Source organism: Rhododendron vialii, chromosome 5a, assembly GCF_030253575.1.
Source record: "Rhododendron vialii isolate Sample 1 chromosome 5a, ASM3025357v1".
Lineage (NCBI taxonomy): Eukaryota > Viridiplantae > Streptophyta > Magnoliopsida > Ericales > Ericaceae > Rhododendron > Rhododendron vialii.
Genome location: NC_080561.1, coordinates 12226406 through 12243818, shown reverse-complemented (window position 1 = coordinate 12243818; position 17413 = coordinate 12226406). Strand labels below are relative to the sequence as shown.

At 36.3% G+C, this 17413-nt stretch overlaps 1 protein-coding gene across 1 annotated transcript; it reads left to right on the top strand.

Moving 5' to 3' along the window:
- Positions 1 to 677: 677 nt before the first annotated feature.
- Positions 678 to 1852, top strand: LOC131327578 (uncharacterized). Its single transcript, XM_058360729.1, has 3 exons — positions 678 to 1118; positions 1251 to 1722; positions 1848 to 1852. The coding sequence occupies exons 1-3, from the start codon at positions 678 to 680 to the stop codon at positions 1850 to 1852; spliced, it is 918 nt and encodes a 305-aa protein (XP_058216712.1).
- Positions 1853 to 17413: the final 15561 nt, after the last annotated feature.

The following is a 17413-nucleotide window of genomic DNA, read 5'->3' as shown; positions in this document are numbered from 1 at the left end:
TTTGGCGCTAATTGTGGCTCCCAAATTGAAATTGAAAATTGAATTGAGTCAATTTTTGCCGCTTGATACGGATGACAACTAACCACCATAAATTCAATTTCCTTCTCAAAATGTCTCTCTCTCTCTCTCTCTCTCTCTCGCTACTTCCCAGTTCCCACGTTTCTCTCCTTCTTCTATAGTTTCCTTAATTTTTCTGCTCCAATCACAAGTATTCAAGCATAATCTATTCCTAAAATTTAGCCCCCTCTCTCTCCAATTACTCTCTCTCTCTCTCTCTCTCTCTCTCTCTCTCTCTCTCTCTCTCTCTCTCTCTCTCTCTCTGTTTTTCCAGTTTTTTCTAATGGGGTAATTTCCTACTCTAAATACTTCACTTTTCTCCTCCAAAATCAATCATGAATCATGCACTTGAAATTGCCTTTCTTCATCCATGAACAAAAAGAAATCTAACCAATCAACAAAAAGAAGCAATTTTTGAAGCTGTGTTGCTACAAAGTGTGGATGGAAAATTAAAGAGAAGTTTTGTAAGAGAGGTTGCTGAATTGTTCTAAACTAGTATCAACACAGTGCGCCGAATTTGGAATCGAGGGATGGCTCGTATTGCTAATGGAGTGATGGTCAATGTTTCCAGTAAAATGCCTTCAAGCGGTCGCAAATGAGTACCAATCGACTTCACCAAAATGAGGGATATTGATTGTGTCCGGCGAACAAACATCCGGTCATTGGGAGCGGCAATGAAAGTCCCAAAAACAACCATTCACAGGCTAATTAAAGAAGGTAAAATTCGGCCTCATTCCAACGCATTGAAACCATATTTATCGGAACAAGCTAAGAAGGCAAGACTCCAGTTTTGCCTTTCAATGCTTGAGCCCAATGATGATGAAAATCAGGCAAGAAAATTCAAGAGCATGTACAACTATGTTTGCATTGATGAAAAATGGTTCTACATAACAAAAGAAGTGGAAAGTTATTATCTACTCCCGGAAGGAGAAGAACCTCACCGCACTTGCAAAAATAAAAGGTTCATCCCGAATGTCATGTTCTTGGCTGCCATAGCTCGACCTCGATTTGATGCTGACCAAAATGAGGAATTTTCTGGTTGGATTGGTATTTTTCCTTTTGTATTCAAAGAACCAGCCCGACGATCCGGTAAAACTTGCCCCGCGGGTACATTGGAGACAAAGGCAATAATATTGTTAACCAAAGATATTATTTGCTCTTGCTTGATTAATCAAGTTTTGACTGCAATCTAGTCTAAATGGCCACGTTCTAGTGCACATGAAACCATATTTATTCAACAAGACAATGCAAAACTACATATCCAACCATTCGATCTTCAATTTGTTGAAACGGCAACGAAAGATGGATTTGATATCCGTTTTTCGAATCAACCTCCAAGTAGTCTGGACATGAATGTTTTGGATCTTGGTTATTTTAGAGCAATTCAATCATTGCAACATCAAGAGGTGCCTAAGACAGTTGATGCGCTTGTCAATGCGGCGGAAAAATCTTTTGAAGAATTGTTGGCGGATAGTCTTAATCGTGTGTTTGTATCATTACAAGCGTGTATGGTTGAAGTGATGAAAGTTCACGGGGTGAGCAATTACAAGTTGCCTCACAATGAAAAAAACCAATTGATTCGAAGTGCAATGCTTCCTTCTCAACTTGAATGTGAAAGCGGGATCGTGGAGAGTGCATTGGCTCATTTACAGAGTTTAAATCAAGGTACTCCATATTTCTTTTTTCTTCTTTTTGTTTAGTGTTACATTATGTGCATTCTCCTTTTCTTCAATTTTTTTCTTTTCTTTGTTTTATGCATTGGTGATGCTTTCTCTTGGTTTTTTTTCTAGGTTAACTCCAGAAAAAGTTGCTGAATTTTTGTGGCCAAGTTCTTCAATCAACTATGGTGTTTTTTATGTAAAGTCAAGTTGAAGTGAAGCATTTCCAGTTTTTTTTTTTTGTTATTGAAAAGTAAGAACATGGAGTTTTTGTTGGCAAGTTCTTCAATCCAGTTGTTAATTTCAATGGTAAATGTTGAAAGGGCCGTATGTAAATTGGTAGTGCATGGGGTAATGAAAAGTGTACTTTTGTTTCTTTGAATAGATTGTTGTTTAGTGTGCAAAAGAAAAGGGTAAAATGGGAAGTTCACCTAATTTTGCTAGAAATAGGAGTATGGGTTTCATGAAGTGTCTAATCCAATTTATTGCAAATTAAAGTATAACCACAATGACACTGTGATGATGGAGTTTTAGGATGAACTCCAACCTCAGAAAAGCCCTCCACATCAAATCCTTCTACCAAAGGTACTTGATGAAGTTGAAGTTGCACATTAGAATCGTTGAGCCTAACAAGACAGCTAAGAATATTAGATTTAGAATTTTAATTTGGTTAAAGTCTTTTGGTGTAATTTCTTTGTCTTGTTTTCATATTGCTATTCAAAAGATTCTGAATCCGTTTTGTAAATCTATCAATCAAATTTATAACTATGTAGTTGAACAATAGATGACTCTGAATTCATTTTTTATTTATTTTGAACACAGATGTTTTGATTGGCGGATGTAATGGTTTCAATGATTGTTACTTGTTAAAACTTGAACATATATATGCATAAATATATAACCATAATCATATATAACCATATATGTTACCATAACCATATATAGGCATAGACAACCTTATATGAATTGGTTCGCGCAGTGGCCTAACAGATCTGAACATATAATGTTATCTGTGCAACGGCAGAGCGAGTGAGATCTGGAATGTAGAGAGAGTTGTCAAAATTCCAAAACAGGAAAAAACAAAAAAAAAAGTAAAACTTATAATGTTATATGTGAGTTTCTGGCAGCTGTGGTGGGTGGTGGTTGTGATGGCAGTGGTGGTGGTCGGACGGGGGGGGGGGGAAGAGAGAGAGAGAGAGAGAGAGAGAGAGAGAGAGAGAGAGAGAGAGAGAGAGAGAGAGAGAGAGAGAGAGAGAGAGAGAGAGAGTATGATTAAAACCCTAGAAGGGCATTTTTGTCTTGTAAAAATTCTTTTTTAAAGTAAAATGGATCTAAGGCCTTACAAAACATTACTAGTGGACTAAAGGGGTTACAAATTTAAGAAGTGAACTTCATGGATTACAAACATGCTATAGTGAACCCTAGACAATTTTTTTAATGTAAATAACAACAATTCTAGAACACTTCCTGAGGATATTCGTGAACTTATGAGTCACCTATCTCGTAGGAAAACAAACAGGAGAAACAATACATAGAAATTTGCGAGAGGGAGAACCTGGTGGCTGACTCGATCACGGAAATAGCACATCGTGGTCAAAGAAGGGTTAGCAAGACGTGCGTGTAAAAGGTTTTGGGATTGGTCTTCAAGGGAGAAGAGGAATTCTATTTGCCCTCCTTACGTTTCTAACCACAAACCTTTAAAACGAATTGGGGCAAATTAAGAATTTAAAGTGGGGCCAATTAGCATTATTTGGGTGTGACGTATAAATATTCTCCTTGAAAAATTGGATGACAGCGTGGCAGTTGGAGTCCGGCTCCTCTCCAATCCCGACCTGTAAAATTTCTTACAATCTCACGTCAATGATAGAAATAGTTCATTTTGTTTTTCTTGTTGAGAACATGAAATATGCCAAAAATCCAGTTTATTGGATATCATTAGATATAATTTTGAAACACATTTGGAACACATTATATTGCAAAATATAAGATTGCAACAATAGAATAAAACCTCTTTTTGAAATTTTTTTGTCAATATAAATCTGTTTCGAAATCATATCAAATGATAATTGATCAAAATGATTTTTGGCATGCTTTGTGTTTTCAATTAATTAAAAAGTATGAATGATTCTGATCATTGAAGTGTGATTTTAAAAAAAATTCCAAGCTAGGATTGGAGAGGACCCGGACTTGGTAAGCTGACCCCATTTGTCTCCATTTCCCTCCGCTCGTGCCTTCTCTACCACCGTCAAACATTAAGACCCCGTTTGTTTAAGGGTTTTGGATTTTAGATTCTAATTATTATCCTATTTTTTTAATCATTACTTTTATTTTTATCTCTACTTTGTCTCTCTCCAATCATTATTCATATTTTCAATTATTATTCTATTTCTCTCTACACTCATTACCTACAAATCCAAATCCAAAATTCCAAAACGAACGGGGTCCGCTCTCCGAAACCTCTTGATTACTCCCAACTTGTATCTAAACCTTAAGTTATCGAAAAAATTAAGCCATTGATCTCTAATAATGTTCTTTTACAATGAAAAATCTGGAATTGGACGAATTTATGGCATAATTCATGTTCTTTTTCTTTGGAGCACTTCATCAAACACCATTCATCATACAACTATTCTTAATTCTTACAAGCTTAGGTTTTGCTGATAAATCACACCCCTTTTTTTTTTAAACTTGATTCCAATATAAGACGAGTACAATCGAACCTAGAAATACTATGGTACACCACTTGAGTGCACCAAATGTAAACCAAGTGTGTGGAGGTTGAGGTGGATTCATAATGGGGCCCACACCCAAAAAACTTGCAAATTCAAAATTTTGGCCCAAATGGTGCCAGGAAATCACAGAGAAAAGAAAACCCAAAAACATTTGCCCCAAATTTCAAGCCCCACCGACGACCACCACCGACACCATTTCCAGCGACTACTATCACCACCAACAACCACCACCGAAGCGACCCTTCTATCTCTTTTGGGCCAAAATTTCTCTAGTTGTTAGAACTAATCGTTGTTTAGTTTTTTTTTTTTTTTGGGGGGGGGGGGGGGGGGGGGGGGTGGGGGGGGAATTTGCTCATGTGGGTTGCTCATATTTGGACCCGTGGTGTGTAGATGTGATGTTTTCTGATTTCTAAGAGTATAGTGAAGTTGATTATTTGGCGTTTGGATTGTTCACTTTTTCAGAAATCGGAGCTACTGACAATTCAAAGTTTGTTACAACATAGTTTTATTCTTCTTTTTCTTCTTTGGGTTGGTTGGTTTTTGAATCTGCTATTAAAGTTTCAATTAATGAATGCTACATTTGGAGGAAAGGCACCCCAATGATGTTGGATCTGAAAGTAGTTGGAAAGAGAATTATGGAATGGGGCTTGAATGATTGAAACTAAGATGGGCATACGTCCACCGTTGCTCTGCCACCCACGGATTTTGTAGAGAGAGAGAGAGAGAGAGAGAGAAAGAAAGAGAGAGAGAGAGATATATGTGGGAGTCAGAGAGAGAAAAGGTGGCTTCGATGGTGAAATGGTGTCGGTGGTGGTTATTGATGGGGCTTGAAGTTTGGGGCAACCATTTTGGGTTTTCTTTTCTCTGTGAGATTTCACGGCACCGTTTGGGCCAAATTTTTGAATTGCAAATTTTTTGGGTGTGGGCCCCATTATTAATCCACCTTAGCCTCCACACGCTTTGGGTATGTTTGGTTCAATAGAATGAAATTAAGATTGGAATTAGAAGAAATGAGATTGGAATATCCTTTGCATTCCTAAGTTTGGTTGTGCTTAGGAATAGCCATTCTTATTTGGAATGGAATGGTGTGGCAATAGTAATTTTTTGAGTGAAAATAGTAATTTTTGGAGTGGCAACAGTAATTTTTGGTGTGGCAATAGTAGTTTTTGGAGTGACAATAGTAATTTTTGGTGTGACAATAGTAGTTTTTAGAGTAACAATAGTAATTTTCGGTGTGACAATAGTAATTTTCGGTGCGGCAATAGTGAATCTTGAAGTGACACTAATAATTTTGGTGTAACAAAGAAATGGAATGACAATTCCTTAATAATTTTAGTGGAATGACAATTTCTTTACTAAGGTGAATAATGATTTCATTTGGAATGATTATTCAATTATTTAATGGTGAATCAAATATGGGAATAAGTATTCCATGGAATGACCATTTCATTCCAACGTTGATTCCATCGAACCAAATATATCCCAAAGTGTACATTTGGTGTACTGATCAAATGGTGTACCCATAGCATTTCTGGATCAAACCAATGGGTAGCTTCGAGAACCCAAAATTTCAAAGTTCTTGTTCTAAAACCAATCAAGCCCACTTCCGAAGCTGCATATAGGAACACATAACAATCTTCGACAATCATGAAAATAAAATTATCCCCACAAAAAGAAATGAAACAAGATTGCGCGAGAGCACGGGCGGAGCTATGTTGGGCCGGCCCCCGACCCCAGCTCCTCAAGCGTTCGAATTTAAAATTTTTTAGTTTATATATATACTTGAATTTGAATATTATTGATAATTATTTGTGTATAACTACTTATAATCTTAATAATTTTGGTTTGGTTTGATAAAAAAATTGATTATTTTACATTCTCATTTTTCAATTTCTTTCATAAGTAAAAAATAAGCACATAACAGTCAAAGTTGCCAAAGAAAAAATTAAATGATTGGTATACTTTAACTGCATTAGGCTATAATCATTTCAATTTATAAATGTAATGTATTGAAAAGCAAAAATCTAAAATATAATTAGGTATATGTTCCGATAAAAAAATATGTTTATTAAGCCGGCTCCCCCGAGTTCAAAATCCTGGCTTCATCAATGATGCAGAGATTTGACCACTGCAACCAAAAAGAAGTATGAGAAACCCACCTAGCCAAGTCGCCACCTCCAAATTTCCTCTCTTTTTGCAAGGACACTACATAATTTTTTAATTTCCAATTACCTATATTTACTTTTCAATTACGTATATTTTTTAATTTTCAATTATGTTATATACTCTTTCATCACTTTCCAATTGCTTTTTTTAAATTTTTTTTTGGGAAAAATATAATTTCTAAAAAAGAAGGTTTAAACATTTGTATTCTAAAATGAAATTATTTTATCCTAAAATTAATGGTAAATATCAATTAAAGCTAATTAATAAGAATAACAATTTTGAGCATTAAAAAATCAAAGTGGGATCAATTTAGTCATTTGACAGCTTATCTCCTCATATCCACCTTTCATATATATTCCCTTCTCTAAAAACCATCTAAACACTGAATTACAAATCCACTCTTCTTATGAGGAGGTCCCACCCTTCGAACATATCAACCATTATTCTATATTCACCCACTTTCTATATTCATTCAAAATCAAATCTTCCATCCAAATAGACTGCTAGTGCACTAGCCATGATAGAATGGTTGGAATTTTTTTAGTTGGACCCATTTTTAACCCATTACCAACCCAACTAAACCCATAAAATCAATGGGTTTTGATCCAATTAGAAATTATATTTGAATATGGGTGGGTTTAGGCTGATTATAAATGGATGGATTTGGGCGGGTTCATAAAATTGGGTCCAAATCTAAAAAAATGTTTTTTCGGAAAATATTTTTCAAAACTTTTTTTCTGATGTAAATTTCTATATATAAAAGATAATTTTAAAAATACTTTTGAGACCAATTCTAATATCATCCGAATATTTTTGAAAACAATCCATTCTTTGTTAATCTTACTCAATTCCACCTGTCCCCTGGGATTATTTAGTACCCCCATATAGGGATAAAATTAATACCGGGATTGACAATCCTGACAGTCATTTCGAAAACCAAACTTGGGATTGGGTACAGTTAGTCCTATCTCAGATAATTAATCAGCGAAAACGAGGCCGAAGGGTATAAAAGTACATCAACATTTTCCGTTAACTATGTTAGCTGCATTTGCATTTCAAGTATTTGAAGGGCGTTAGGTGTTGCATTTTGTACATTAAGGTGGTAAAGTGAAGAATTGTAGTACTTAAGAGGGATTTAATGTAATTTACTCTTTTGTTTGGTCCTTCAGTGTACTCGTCACCGTGGGTCATGCTGGACTCCATTATTTGGGTCATGGGCCCATCGAGGTACTCCCTTGTCTCAATTTTTGTCTATTTTTGATATTGGTGTCAATTTTTTTATCCTTTATAATATTTTTTAATTTGAATTTTTAAAAATATACATTATAAATCTTGTTTAGTATTTTTCTTTCCTCGACAAAAGAAATTTATTAATATTTAAAAAGAAAACAATCCTCAGAGTGAATGTACGTCCATGTCTCACTATTGGACCTCTTACAAATGTACTTATATTATTAATTTAAAATATTTTCTACAATCTTGTTTTATAGAGTTCATTTAGTTTTAGTATACAAAAACTTTCCTTAAAAAAAAGTGTCCAAAAATTTTAAAATCATAAAAAATATTATAGATTACAAAATATTAACAATTATTCGAAAAGTGTGAATAGTGCAACATGAACATTTATTTTTGGGTGCTGAGGGAGTATAATACAAGATTTTTAAAATTATGAAAAATATTGTAGATGAAATATAATAAGCAATTAAAGAATGTTGGTTCAAAATGCCGACTTGTCCGTGTGACTGTCCTGTTGAGGATTCTCCCGCCAACCCAACAACGAGGCAAGATCCTCTTTGTAACTCCCCGAATTTTGGGTACGTTAAATAAGAAATTTTATTGAAAAATAAACTGAGTCGGGTTCTTTATTACAACAAAACTTAAAAGAAGTACTTTTATTACAAACGGGAGGGAACTAAGGTTCCTAACTACTGCTCCGCTTGTTCTTCCATCACAGCTAGCTCCTCGGCTCCGAAGGTCTCCAAAGTATAAAGCCCACTGTAGAGACCCGAATAATTTTAATTTTTGAATTGTTAACTAAATGCCTAATCGAGAAAAATATGGATAAATTGGCGGATATTTGGATTGAGGACTAGAGTGAAAGAATAGAGAATTGAGGGAGTGTGGTGTAATAAAAAGATACATGAGTATATATAGGGGTGTGTGAGGAGTAGGAGAACATTTTTTTTATCTCCATTCTCTCTCTCTCATCCGTTCTCCCTCTCTCTCCCTGCCGATCTCTTTCTCTCTCCTCTCCTCTCACTCAAAATTCCACCTCATCTCCCAAAATCTTCAAGAATCAACCTCCCTCTGGCCTTCCATTCGCTTTCTTGAGCTCGGAGATCCATGGGTCAAGCTTGAATCTAAGTTTCGGAGTTCGAAAGGTTAGGGCTCGTTCAAAAACGATTGAATCTCGGTCATTGTTGCGAGGTAGGGACTTCTTTACCTCTTCTATGTGTTTATGTGTTGATTTGGTGTAGATTCATGCCTTGGGTTGTTGGATTTTGTTTGTTGAGCATGCCTTGAAAATCTGTTGAAATCGCTACCCGAAGCCCCGTGGTATCGATACGGATTATGTGGCGTATCGATACAGTAAGCTTATCTTTTTGGACAGTTAATGTTGTATCGATACGGATTATGCGCGTATCGATACCAGGAGCTTAACTCCAGTTTTGCTCCTATTACTTCTCCGTCGATTGTTTTGACCCCCAATCACTTCTAAATCCTTTTGGACACCTCCTGATCGGGTCGTTTCCGTACCAAAAATAATTAATAAAATGAAATAATTACTACAACTCAAATGAATAGTGATAAGTATTCCGAATATCGCTCCACAGGGATTATAAGGCTGAGTTACAGTTATTTCAATTAATTTCTATATTAATCTGAGAAAAAGATGATTGATGATAGTTTCCTAAAATTATTAAACAGTAATTAAAGTGTAGAAAAGAGTTGATGGGAAAAAGTTCTAGGGTTTCAAATCCACTCTTTCCCCTCGTAACCTAAATATGTTTCGATTGTAGGTCATATATTCGAATCAATCCGGATATCGTAGGATTGCAAGCCCTAGCGATATCTCCTAAAAATAATTTATGAATCACCAATCGGCATGGACTATCTCCGCCTAGCACGAATCGTCTTACCAGCACGACTCGTCTTACGTAGTATAATCCATCTAACCAGTTATCACAAAACAATTAAAATCGTTGTATGAACGTGCATAAAACCTAGGAAATTATACACGAGATTTGATGGAAAGAATTAATCTTATGAATAAATCATTGTTCATACAACCATGATCCGAATAATAAAACCTAAATCAAAACATAGAAATTGTTACTCAGAGTTCGAGCTTCATCTACACCCTAGAAGAAAGTTTAACCGACCATCGAACAGGAAATCATCGCAGCCTCTGGTTTTCTTTTTCTTTCCAGCGGAACTCTCCTTTTTTTTCCGTCCAGAACTGACTGCTGAAGTCAGTAGGTTTCCATTGCTTATATAGGATTTCATGCATTAATTACATCCAGCCCCTTGAACTTCATGCTTTAATCAATTAACAATCCAACTTTGAAGCATTATGCGCTTTAATCCCAAACTTTATTAAACTCTTCTTTTTATCCAATATTTTGGGCAATGAGCTCGATCAACCTTTAAATAAAATAAAAGCAAAATAAATATCAGATAACAAATATAAATGACTAACAAGTATAATTTGGAGAGCCTATCTTAAGCTTATCTAATTGACTTCCTTTGACTTCTCGATGCTATCCTTGTTCCGATGGTCTTCCGTTAGTAAGAATCGAATAAGAAATTACGTAGTTAAAATGTCGTTAGAGTGTATTCTATAGATTATTGATACTTGTGATTGTTCTTGGTGCATTTGTGATGACATTGGCATAACGTATGATGTCCCATCTATGAATGTGGTCATGGGTGAGTCATAGCTTGTATATTGTGTGAGAAAATAGTCGAATGGGTTGGAAGTTGGTTTAGGGAGTCCCGTAACGCAAAGGGTGGAAATACGAAGACTTAGAGGGGTTTCGTAATGCAAGGGGTGGGAATACGGTAACCCGAGTCGTTAGGGATCACCGTGACGCACGGGGTGGTAACACGGTAATCCTTGTGGCGTTGTACGGTAACGCAAGTGGTGGAAATACAAATGGTGGGAGTTTGGGTTAGCGAGTCGAGTTGGGATTATCTAAATCGTTTGTGTCACATGACTCATGCACTTAAACTGGATAGAAGTTCACTTTCAAGTCGGTTGAATAATATATATATTCAAGCTGAGTTTTCTTATCCTTCTTCGTTTGCACTTATCAACAAGTTTGCATTTAGCGTTGGTAAAGACTTTCCTACTGGGCTAGTGTAGCTCAACAAAATCCTTGTTTTCAGGTTCTAATGCTGGGCAATAGACTGCATGCAATGGTGTGCTTGGACATGAAGATTTTTGGAAGCTAATTTCATTTAGTTACTTATTCATCTTTGAAATAGACTAACTTTTGGCCAAAGATGGCTTTGTAACTAATTTGCTCGTGAATTATCTTTTGACTAAAGTTTGTAACATCCTGAATATGTCGTATTGTATCTAAGTTAATTTGGGCCGTAGTGCCAAGGTTGTATTTCTTAAATCATGGGGACTTGTTTGTAAATTAAACAGGTGGGAAACTCTTTTGGGTAATATGTACACTGCTCGAGGTTCTTTTATTAAAATGTATTACATATTTACGCTAAAAATCAGGGACGTGACACCCACCCTGCTCATCTATGAGATCTGACATATTATACCAGCGTCGCCACCGATATAATATGCCAGGGTCACCAAAAAGGCAACACCGTGAGCTACAACGCTCAATAGAATAATCCAAACCCTCTAACCCTTAACTTATGAACAAGAGAATCAAATACAAGATATAAATCATGCGTAACGACAACAGTTAATCAAATCCACATTCCTTATTCAAACTAACGTTAACGTTGACTTTTCTGACTCATCGTTGACTGCGACATTATTTTCACCTTTCTTTTTCCAAACACCTTTCTAACTCACCCAACCTCGGTTCCGCCGCGCCGGTCTCCCGAGTATCTTCACAATGGTTCCGCAGAGCCGGGTTCCCATTGGCACACACTTGTATTGGCTCCGAACCGCGGATAACCAAGCCACACACCCAACCTCGGTTCCGCCGCGCCGGTCTCCTGAGTATCCTCACAATGGTTCCGCCACGCCGGGTTTCCATTGGCATACACACACACAACTCACATAATGCCACCCAAAACCGGTCATTATGTAGTTTCAAAATATTTCCTCCCTCGAATAAACACATTTTCATCTTCGTTAACACATCCTAGGTGCCATGTCTCTACTTTCTTGGTTCTCGTGTCACGTTATCATGCATAGACTCCGTGGTGTAGGACTTTTCACATAAACAAGCATTTATCTAAAACTCAAAATGAATCCACAAGATCATCCAACTCTAGACTACTTAACATGCTTGAATCACCAATAACGAACATCATGCATTTCATATGTTCCTAACAAAAGATAACCTTATCTACCTTAATAAGAATGATCAAACTTACTTCCTAATGAACTTATATTTAGAGTTAGGGTACAAAACTACTTTATACTTGGATAGTAGATAAGGATAACTACCGTTCTTCTTGGCGGTGGTCGGCTACGAAGATTTGGTCGTCGATTTTGAAATTCGGCGGCGTAACGGCGTCGGTTTGCTTCGAAAGGAAAAGAGATGCACTTTCTTTTCCTAGAAACAACTTTTCTAACTAATATGGACTACTTTAGAGATCTATGGGTGGTTTTAAGAGGTGGTTTGGTGGTATTGCTCAAGAACTCAAGAAAACTCAAGAAAACTAGAACTTTGGAAGCAAGAACACTTAGAATTTCTAGAGAGAAGTTGGAGCAAAGCTTGAAGGTGTGAGTTTGAAGCTTGGAATGGCTTCTATTTATAGGCCAAGGCTCTCCTCTCTCTCTCTCTCTAGCCGATTCTCTCTCTCACTCTCACTCTCACTTTTCTTTCACTTGTCATGGTTGATGGGTGAAGTTAAGGCTTGCTTGCACACTAACCACCTAGTTTTAGGCTTGCATGGCTAGTTTAGAACCTTGGATGGGATTTTGGAAGATTTGTTGGAAGGAAAGGAGACAATGGTACAAGATTTGGTGTTTAAAGAGTAATTGAAGGACAAAAAGTGATGGATTTGGAAGATATTCAACCCAAGAGTTAAAAAGGTGAAAGAATAACAAGGTACAAGTCCCATCTTCTTCTTCTTCCTTCCTCCTTCCCTCTCTCTCTCCCTCTTCCTTCATCTCTCTCTCGACCTCTCTCTCCTATCTTCTCTCTCGGCCTCTCTCTCCTCTCCTCTCTCTCAGCCTCTCTCTCCTCTCTTTCTCTCTCTCACCCACACATATATATATATATATATATATGTACTATAAAGACTAATACTAATAATATATAAGTAAGTACCTAAGTACAAGATTCTAGGGTTGAAAAGGTCAAGATTTTCCCATAAAACTAATACAAAAAGTACTAGTACTTAATTAATATAATAGTGTACTTTGTACTCTCGGGAATCTTAATAAAAGATTAGTTTAATAGGACTAGTACTTAGTTGACAAGACTACCCTATAGACCAATGGGTAATAAATCCCCTAATGGTTAATGACCAATGAGTAATAAAGGACGAGTACCTTAAATAATAAAATAAGCCTTTTAAAAAGACTACATGTCCTTTGCATGAGGCAAATACACATATGCATATATATATATATATATATATATATATATATATATATATATATATGAGGAATTTTCAAGTGAGGGATCCCTCATTTTGTTAAAATGAGGGACTTTCATTTTCCGATCAAATTTTGAAAATCCGAACCGTTCAATGTGTGCAGAACGTAATTTTAAGGGTCCCTGCGAGAAATCAGCAAAAAAAAAGACCGGGAAGGGCGTCACCCGAGCAGTTTTTTTTGAACCGTTCAATGAAAACTGCTCGGATGAAGCCCTTCCCGGTCATTTTTTTTGCTGATTTCTCACGGGGACCCTTAAAATCACGTTCTGATCACTTTGAGCGGCTCGGATCATCGAAATTCAATCGGGAAGGAGAGTCCCTCATTTTATTAAAATGAGGGATCCCTCACCGGAACCTAACTCATATATATACTAGCGAATGCCCGTGCCTGAAGGCACGGCGCAACACATTTTGAAGACAACTAAAGCTACGGGTCGAGCAATGAGCGAAGGGATGACATGTTGAAAAAAATGGGTAGGAACAAAGTAAAATACGGTATATTTTTGTTGTTGCAAAACTTTAATATGCTAATTACCTATGCCTGCAGCACTCCGCAACAAAAAGTTTTATTTGTTAAGCCTCTGCCTGTGTGTACATCACTACCAATGATAATCCTAATCACATATACCGAGTTAATTGCATTGATAGGATACACACTGAACTATATTAATCCAAACCACAAAACTCAAAACCAATACCATGTTGCATTCATAGAATCCAATTTTAACATGCATAAAAAATCTAAAAATTTATATAGAGTCAAATATGATACACTACGTAGGGGAAAAAAAAGGTGTTCAACATAGATCTTATTGTCTTGAAATTTGTCTCTCCATCTGCCTCCCGAGAGTTTTTGTACCAACACATATCTACTTCATCCAAAAAGCACAATTAGAAACATGAATAACAGCCTAAAAAAATAATTAATGAGCAAGAATTTCTTCTTGTAAAAGTAAAATGATGACTAATAATAGTTACCTTAATTCTATATCTTGTTTATTCATCTCTCAACACCATCATGGTACGATCATAACCTTTGTAGATGTACTTGTGAATATACTTAACATATTTTATTCCAGGACAAACTTCCACATTGATATGAGAATTATATTTTCTCGAAAGGTATTGTATGACACCACATCCCTTTTATCAATTCGTTGACCCCTTACAGTATAAAGGGAGTAAAGTAATAATGGCATTGGTAGGCATACCCCATACATAAAAATACGATTAACTTCTTGCTCATCATGAATCACCACAATTACATTTTTTTCTCGAAGACACGTAACCTTTGTACTGAAAAAATAAAACAAAGCAAATATGAATCAAATATATAAAATCAGATTAAGCAATGCAATTGAGTAAATAGTTCTTACATTTTCTGCAAGTTACCGTCGAGCTGCATAAGAAATTGAAGAATTCACCGAATGCATAGGAAACAAATTTTTTTTTTTGATCCGCGCATAGGAAACAATTAATTTGATTATTATGACCAAGGTATAAAATGAAACGGGTCAACTCACATGGCCATAGACGCTTAGATTGTCCATGATTAGTTAAGTCCCAAGAAGTTATCTGAAATTTGAAAGAGAGTAATAGTCAAAAGTTATGTCACGTCCTCGATTTTAAACATAATTATAAATGATTTACATAATAAAAATACTCACAAATATCCGTACGGTACCCAAAAGATCACTGTGTTCTCATTTCCTTAGTTAAGCTTCCAAATTCACAAAGTTTCCAAAATATTACAATATAGGCTCAACGGCCCCAAATCAACATAAGTATCAAATGTCGAAAGAGGATTAAGGGTTACAATATTCCAAATCAAAAGAATTACAATTCAAGTTACGAATACATCTTTCAAAATAAATTTACAACGATGAATAAGTAACTCCTTCGGTTAGCTTTCAAAAATAATGACCACACTCCAAGCACGCCAAGCAATGCAAGCTAGGGTTCCGGGTTAGCACCTGAAAATAATATAAGGCTTGAGCTACACTAGCCCAGTAGAAAAGTCTACGCAAACTCTATATGCAAATGAGCGAGACGAATGAACAAATGATAAAAGATCACAAGACAACGGAGGAAGCACAACTTTCATGAACAAGTGTCCCAAAATCTCCAAATTTTCTTTTATTCAACCCATAAATCATATCCGTTCAAATCGTGTCTCAACATGTCGTGTCATTTATGTGTCTGAGCCGAAGCTCCTGCCGGGCTAATTTTGGGACCCCGATATCCCCTGCCAAGCACCCACCTTGAAGGTTAGGCCTTGAAAAATTATTATGAGCATAAGCTCCTGCCAGGCTAATTATGGGACCCTGAAATCCCCTGCCAGGCACCCACCCGTCGATGGGCCCTGAATGTTCGCGCGTCGTTCACAAGTTCAAGTGTATCGTTCGTACAAATATTGTGCAAGAGGCCCATATTTACCATTTCAAGAATTTCACAAATACGGACATATCCAAGTTGGATAACTCAATGATCCTGACATCATGCATGATTGCCCCAAGCCTTAATCATATATAATAAAATAATCATTTGAACTCATGGAAAAGGCTTAAGGCTTGGAAAAATAAAAGCAGAACGGCACAGGAGAATTTGGCCTTTTTACTGGTGTCTACCGGTAGGGAACTGGGTGATACCGGTAGAGATTTGGAAATTTTTTTGTTTCTACCGGTAGGGATCAAGTCCTACCGGTACAGATACGAAACAGAAAGGCCACCATTTTTGCACGATGAAAATTTGAGACAACCTACCGGTAGGAGAAAAGTTATACCGGTAGGAAGCTAAATTTTTTGACAACGCAACAACGTTCTACCGGTAGAAAGGACGGGCCTACCGGTAGGAATCCGGAATTTGGCGATTTTTCATCAGATAACAGATTTTGATCCAGGCCAAACAACAATCAATACAAGCTCAAACAAAGCATGGAAATGCTCAATAAGACATAGGAGAACTCAACTAACATATAAAGAGAGGTAGAATTCCCTACCTCGAGTATCCAAACCGAAATCAAAAAGATTGTGCAAGCCCTAGCTTCCGGAGTCCAAATCGAACAAAATACACCGAACCAAGCTTTGCCCAACGGGATACGAACCCGAATATGCAAATTAAAGATGGTTTGGGAGTTGATTGATATGGGTTTTGAGTGATTGGGTGAGTTTTTGGGTGAAAGAGTGAGAGAGACCGAGAGAGGAGAGAGTGAGTCGGGAGAGAGATGAGATTTTGAAAATGGAACAAAAAAAGAAAACTCCCCCTGGTATACACACGTCACACACATGCACAAATCGCACAAAAACCCATGATTTTCCACCTTCTCTCACATTGACCCTCAACTCTAATTTTTATGTCATTTTCACCTCTTTCCCTTTTCTTTTATTAACATTAAAAATAAATAAGAAAATTTAAGGGTCTTTACAAGTTATCATGGAAATAACAATATAAAGCATTTTAAAGATATATATAGACTCCCATAATATTAAATGAGTGACAAAAAAAAAAGGAACACAAAACTCCAGTTTGCGATGTGTTTGGTTAACATCATAATATTTTCATCGATGCATATATGGTAATGTTTAAAGGAGTGTAAATAACAACACATGTTCTAATGAAACGAAGTTTAAAAAAATGAGAAAAAAGGTTTACAATTACTCCATTTGTTAATCTTGCAAAAAAATGTTGTTTTGACAACTATCAAGGGAAAAAAGAATAGGGTGTTGCTGTTAAAAAAAAAGAAAAGAATAGGGCGTTAATTAGTTTTGCACTCTTTCTTTTCCTATGTCAAAAAATATATATATATGAAAAGTTTGAAGTAGCAAACGTTTGATCTTACTGTTAAAAAAAACGTTTGAAAACCACCCTAATTTTTGGCATTAATTCCCTGAATCACAGGGATCCATTCTTACTCGGAAATGTGGCTGTAAGCATTATTTTACAATTTATGTGATAATCAATAGAAGTTTAAATGTCAATATTTGGTAAATATGG